Below are 7,071 nucleotides of genomic sequence, written 5' to 3'. Positions count from 1 at the left end.
GCCTGGGGCAGCCTGCTCCAGCCCTGCGCCGGGGGATCCGCAAGGCTTTTTTTTTTCTTTCAATTTTATTTGATTTTACTCAAAGGAACGCTTCAGCGTTTCAGCAGAGCCGTGGGGAGCCAGGGGAACCCACCCCTTTTTCAGCCCAACTACTTGTATAGGAAGGGTGGCCGCTAACTCGCAGCACCCCCAGGTCTTGGGGGTTTACTCTGTTCTGGAGCCCGGACGCTTTATCGGCCGCCTTCAGAGAGCGGCTGAAAGAGCGAGGAGTCGCTCTGTGAATCCTTTGAAAAAAAGAGCTATAAAGAGACGGTTCATGGCTTCGTTTCTTTCTGCGTGTAACGCTCCCCAAGTTGTGGTGTAATTAGTATGAAACATATCTTGTCCATCCACGTTGCTTTCTTTGCATTTCAGTGAACTCATTTATCTGCTAAATATGTTGCAGGTTCCGTCTGCCACAGTGAGAGGGCTTTTCCCTTATTCCACCCCATTTATAGCTTAAAGAGAAAGTTTTAAAATAACCTGCTTTGTTCCTGTGGAGCTGTAGGATCGGACGCCAGGTTATCTCTGCGAAGAATAAAGAGCACTGGCTTGCACTGCCCTGTTAGGAGTTGCCATGCACGGCTCTTCTGTATGTTTCATTCTTACCGGGAGTTAACATCATTGCTTAAAGCATTTTAAATTGTATGTGTAGTTACAGTTGTCTCTTTCCAGCTTTTGCTTGGAGATTATCAGTAGTTTTTTTAGAGCACTAAGTACCTCACTTCTACCACCCCCCCCAGTAGACACCAGCTCAGTATTTAAAGAACCGTGCTTTGACTCCTGCAGAACTGTCAATTTAAATAATAAACATACTCAACCCCTATCCCTGAAAGCCCCGTAAAGCATTCGGGGTCTTAGGGTCTTCGCACAGCGGTGGATACATTTAAATTACTATTGACTAAATGATAATTGTTATCTGGTTTCTCTGTCTTACCAACTAGTTTCAGACATTAGCATTCAGCCTGCTATATGTTTAACACTCTAAAGCTACTTTATGAGCTGATCTAAGTGAAGTCAAATTGATAAATTAAGATTCTTTTCTGTAGCGTAGGGTAAACACTGGAAAAATAGCAGTTCAATGGTACTAGGAATATAGCTTAGCTGAAGTTGGGAAAGAGCATACTAAGGCACTTTTATCAGAGGTGGCAAAGGTTACATCTTTCATTATACTTTTTCACAGTTATCGTGCAGTCATTTCATACTGATGCCTAAATTGTTTTGTGAGTGTATAATTAACAGTAGTAAAGTAATTCATATAAATTTCTTTACTAACATTTTATTTCAGAGAGCTGATACTGCTGAGGCAATATTGAAAGCTATGTGGTTTTTGGTTTCATAAAGTCCCAATTTCCAAAACAACGGTACTGTTATTCTTATAAATGTAAACTACCTAAGTGCCATAATTTCCGTGAAAAGCTTTGCTCAGTTCGTTGATAGCAAATCAGGATTACTACTCACTGGTTCCGCATGTTGTTTGAACGTAAGGGGGCTTTCAAAAATGTGGTATTCATTTTAGATATACTGCTGGTAGTGGGTGACTTTGAGATAAAATCTTGATTCCTGTCATGCTGTTTTAATCAGAGAATGACGACTAATCTGGCAGTATCTTTTCTCATACTGGACATACGGGGTAACCTTTTTACCTGTCTCATGATCAGAGGGATCTCAGCTTTACATGTAGATGCTTGTAATGCACTTGATAATTCTGGGGGGGGAATACATGAAAAACTTGTTCTGAATGGAAGTAAATAGATGTGTGTACAGACGGATATTGGAGATTGCTTTACTGGCGGTTGCAAAGTGATGATTCATTGAATCCTATCTATATTTACATAAAGCAAATAATCCTTTACACTGAATTGTAGTGGCAGAGAAACATGTAGCAGCCAAGAAGTTTCATAATTTCATCACGGGTGATGACAGACTTGATAAAAGACATCTTTACAAATGCAGGCTATATGTTTTTGGTGAGCAAAACATACCATGGAATTTTTCAGATCTGGACATCTTCACACTTAAATTTATTGCTGGCTGTATTGCTGCTTACCAACCTGTGTAAAGCCTAAATGGTGTATTAGAAATATGTTACGTTAATTATGTTGTATGTTTACTTACTATAAATAAGTGATAGAACAATGCTAACTAGTTATCACGCTAAAGGAAATCACTGACTTTGGAAGACAGAAAATCACATTACCTAATACTCATCTACACAAAAAAGTGATCACCATCTTGAAAAAATATTCTGAATGATACAACTATCAGTGAGCAAGCAGTTCTATGCCCCTGTTTTAACTTCTGCAGGATTTTATTAGAAATGCTTCATTAAGTCACATTATTCTGCAGCTGTTTGTTCACTGAAAATTAAAATAAAAATCATGAAATTTATTTAGCAAAGCAGTATTATTTCCTTTGTTAAGTACTGAAAGTTCAAACAAAAAAAAATCCTTTAGCATCAGTGTGCCAGAAACACTGAGTACATCCTGTTTTTGTGATATATGGATGGCATTTACTGATGCAATTCATCAATGTATTTATTAGTCAAATGTCATCAAACAAAGAAAATAAATTAAAGTAAACAAAGACATCTGCATGATGATACAGAGGCTAAAGCAAGGGAAGACCCTACAAATCTAATTAATTACTATTCAGTCTCATATTTACAGTCTATATTTAAACATCTCATTTAAATGTCTTTCTCTCATCGATTTTCTACTACAGCTCCAGATAATTCAGGTAGCAATAGCTTTTCATTTGAAAACGCATTTTCCATTTGCCTTTTGAAACCCTGAATTTTAAAGGCATTGAGGCAAAAGTTGTGTTTGGATGAATATAACAGAAGGGTCCTATGCCAGCAGAGCTGAATACTGACCTGTCCCCGTTCACGACCATTTTTATGTGTTGAGGGGCATCCTCAACTGATGTAGACTTTCATTGCTCCATTGGAGTAGTTGAAGCTCTGACATTTTAAACCAGCTGGAGATTTGCTCCATTATCCTTAGATCACTGAATTTAAGTGTGCACTTTAAAAAGATTTTGCTTGCTTTTTTTTTTAGGAGGACAAAACATTTACATAGTATACTGAGCTTCACAGAATCCATTGTAAGTGCACACCTTCATATTTGAAATACTTTTTAAAAACAGAGGCCCACTCTTGGAGCTGTTTCAACCGGAAATTTGGCCCAGTGATTTGGTTTTGTAAGCCGCCAATATATACTTCAAAACACTCCTCTTCATAAGTCAGTTCAGATTTATAAAACTCATCAGACATAGGAATGAATGTGGAAATATCAACAGTAATGTTGTTCATTTTTCCTGGTGACAGCTGCAGAGCTATCTCCTTTTGCTCTTGGTAGAACTTGGGAAGACAGTGATTTTTGTGCTTTGATTCTTTATACACCCTTGCCAACCACTCTTGCTTACCATATGTAGTCAGTTATTTATCAAAAGAGAAGACAAAATAATAATGGCCACCTAATGTACTTTTTCATGCTGCTCGTGCAAAGCAGTCACATTTTTAAGATAAACAAGTCAAGGCATTTTTATAGAGCTTCTTTCATGCAGAGTGTTTTGAAAAAATGCTTTGGAGATAGAAGAGAGAAAATAAAGACACCGTGCTTTACAGTAGTAGTTATGGCAGGACACTACATACTTACATAAAATGGACAAAGTCCCTAAAAAAAGCTTTCTTAGCTTTTTCTTCTGTTTGGATATGTCAGGACACTGATTTGTAGAATGCATTGTAGCTGTAGCTATTGCTTGAAGTAGCACTAGAAAATGCTTTGTATGGATTCGATCCTTAGTCTTTGTGTGAGTAAGCACTTACAGGAGTAGTTCCTGTATCTTTTGCGGTATGGGAGAATCACTTACATAATTGCATGTGTAAAAAGTGGGAAATTGGTTTTTTTTTCCTTGTTTAAAGCTTATAAAACCTTATAATCCCTACTATGTTAATAGCTTACATTTTCCAGTAGCCTCACTTCACATCTTGCTGATCTTGTAATACGAAACTTGAACACAGGTCTCTCGGCACCAGGACAGCGTTGTATACAGCCGCCTCTACTGTGAGCATCCCTTTAACAACGCCAAGGGGAGAGCCATAGTACAGGGTAGCACACAGGTGAAAGCACACAGAGCTTTTTTTGGGCTCGTGGGTGTTTGGTAATCTTCTATGCTTAAATCACGAATTGGAGCTAAGGCCGCGTAAGGTGCTTTAGATTGACAAACTTCACAAGTAAATAAACGCACAAGCACAGTTCAACAAACCTATTCGGCTGCATAAATAGCAAAATATTAAGAAATGGGTTGGTAAGTATAAAACATTTTTGAAATAGATAACCAAAGTTTTAGTCTTGGTTGTATGCCAGCCTCTTTCTGTCTGGAAGATCTCTTGCCTTTGTTGCAATATTAAGATCCAGTATTTGAAGATGAGGTACTGGACTAGACGGACCACTGGCTTGATCCAATAAAGCAATTTCCTTCTTGAAATGCAAGGAGGCGGTATTGCAGTACTGTATATTTTAACTGACTTACTAGAACCAAACGGCAATTGCTTAGTGTACTGGTTTTGCTTTATTTTTCCCTTTTAAAAGCAGGATATAATACATTTCTGAAATAAATCTCTCAGTAACATGCAGTCTCACACCAGCTCTTTTAGAGACAGGAGCACAGACCTGACAAGTCTCTCACATTCGCAGTGATACTCTCATATTGGATTTCTTCCACTCCCCCACTGCAGTTTCTGCATCACATATTGATAAGGCAGAACTGTGGCCCCCGGTCCATCTTGCCACAAACCAGTTAGCTATGCGGCGTGTGGCCCTCCACTTGTCTCTGTCTGACATGTCGTGTCATGGAACGGGGGAGAGGGTATGGTGCAGCCCTTGGGTCACCAAATGGCTTTTCATGCTCATCCGAGCATCTTTATGCAGGACACTCTTCCTGGTTACACGCTCTCCCTGTGGCTTCTCCCTCACCATGTGAAACTACAAGTATGAGAGAACCTGTCCCAAAGCCTCTGATGTGCAGTCTCAGGCTAGGTGCCGCCTTCTGCCTCGTGGCTGTGCAAACGGGAGATCTGTGAGCACTGCATTAAAACTAGGTGCTCTAGATCCTCTTTCCGTTGAGACTTTTTCGGTGTTTGTTCCCATTTAAGATATCTGTTTGGCCTTTCGAGTTCTAGGCTCAACCATAATTTGTCGTTGGCTGTTGTGTCATTGCACTTAATGGCACTGCAGAGTAACGCAGAATGGCTTGATGGCTCTGAGGAAAGATAATGGCTTTCTGTGCCATTTGTATGTAGGAAACTGAAATTTGGATCTTTTCCAGTAAGGGATGAGAGTCAGTACCATCTGAAGCTTGCCTCATGGTTTATCTAAAATGAGTTAGTACTTCATTCAGTTCTTACTGTAGAAGTGTCCAAGTTGCAAAAGTCACCGCTAGCTGAAATTAGGATGTGCACCTGCTGTGTGCGCAGAGAGGCAAAACCTGAGTTCTGATCACGCAAGGCATTTCAGCTGTAAGCGTGTGGCTTCAATGGGACTAGTCAAATTAATTGTGTGCTTGAAGACTTTTCTGAAGCGAGCCTGAATAAACGTTGCTAACTGCTTAGAGTGATCCGTGTTGAAGGCATGTAGGTGGGGTGCTGTTGAGATGACTATGTTTGTGTCTGTATTCTGGGTATAAATTCAAGACTTGAGCTTTGTTTCGATGGCTTGTCAGTCCTACACCTTTTATAAACATTCAATCCCCTTAAATTCAGAACAGAGACTATATAACAGCAGGTAATTTTCAGAAAGATCCTACAAGTAGCTACCCTGTATTAATCGTATTAGAAACTACAATTACAATCATGTAAATGTTCAAATGTGATGTTACTGGTGTGGCACTGAAGTAAAATATCACTTTCTGACAAAGTATATCAGGCTATGGTATTCCTGCAAGAAATAAGGTCATGTTTAAAGCTTAATCGCAGAAAAAAGATCTGTTTCAGCACCATGACAGGAGAAGAATACTCTCTCTGGGCTGTGTTACCTGTGTTTATTTAGCTTCGAAATTTTTTTATCTATGTATTGTAACAAATAAACTATACTTAAATAAGATGGGAAGTTTAATCTTGAGGTCTGGTAACAGCAGCAAATAAAATGAGATAAGTTCTGGTTTATAAGCTTACTGGAATCAAGACAGAAGAAATATTGTATTTGTATGCTAACATAACATGCTATAGATTCAGATATGATATCAGCCAATACGCTTAATGTTGCCTGACACTTCTTATTATGTGATCCTGCTTTTTTCTGTTCAATCTAGAATCATGAGGGTTATCCCTTGCATTGGAATTAAGGTAATACTTAAAACACATTACTGCCAAAGTGTCCAAACCTTCATAATCAAGGCATTACATTGGTATTTGTGCGATGGATGTTCAAAGAAAGAAGTGGCCATGGATCCAGGTGCTGGTTGAGCTTCTGACTTCGGAAATGTTTTTTTCCCCCATGCAGATTCATCTTCCTTTATGGCAATGAGATTTTATTATTTTCTGTTTATAAACATTATAATTTGATTGTTCTGGTTTAACCTTGGTAGGCAGCTCAGCCACCCAGCCACTCGATCACTCCCCTGCGGTGGGATGGGGAAGAGAATCAGAAGGGCAAAAGTGAGAAAACTTGTAGGTTGAGATAAAGACAGCTTAATAGGTAAAGCAAAAGCTGCATGTGCAAGCAAAGCAAAATAAGGAATATATTCACTACTTCCCATCATCAGGCAGGTGTTTAGCCATTTCCAGGAAAGCAGGGCTCCATCACATGTAACGGCTACTTGGAAAGACAAATGCCATAACTCCAAATGTCCCCCCTTCCTCCTTCTTCCCTGCAGCTTTATATGCTGAGCATGACGTTGTATGGTATGGAATATCCCTTCGGTCAGCTGGGGTCAGCTGTCCTGCACCTCCAATCTTCTCACTGGTGGGGCAATGTGAGAAACAGAAAAAAAGGCCTTGACTCTGTGTAAGCACTGTTCAGCAATAACTAA

At 39.4% G+C, this 7,071-nt stretch overlaps 1 protein-coding gene across 1 annotated transcript in view; it reads right to left on the bottom strand.

The window, feature by feature from the left end:
* The window catches only part of USP15 (ubiquitin specific peptidase 15), a 103,249-nt gene extending 98,363 nt beyond the window's left edge, over positions 1 to 4,886 (bottom strand). The window contains exons 1-2 of the mRNA XM_009281118.1: positions 4,732 to 4,886; positions 134 to 284 (exon numbers count right to left, since the gene is read on the bottom strand). Of these exons, the coding sequence (XP_009279393.1) occupies positions 134 to 284; positions 4,732 to 4,886 (306 nt within the window). The remainder of the gene's footprint in view (positions 1 to 133; positions 285 to 4,731) is intronic.
* Between the last annotated feature and the right edge of the window lie 2,185 nt (positions 4,887 to 7,071).

The sequence above is a fragment of the Aptenodytes forsteri genome, unplaced genomic scaffold (assembly GCF_000699145.1).
Source record: "Aptenodytes forsteri isolate BGI_AS27 unplaced genomic scaffold, ASM69914v1 Scaffold4, whole genome shotgun sequence".
Taxonomy (NCBI): Eukaryota; Metazoa; Chordata; class Aves; order Sphenisciformes; family Spheniscidae; genus Aptenodytes; species Aptenodytes forsteri.
This window is presented reverse-complemented; position numbering and strand designations above follow the sequence as displayed.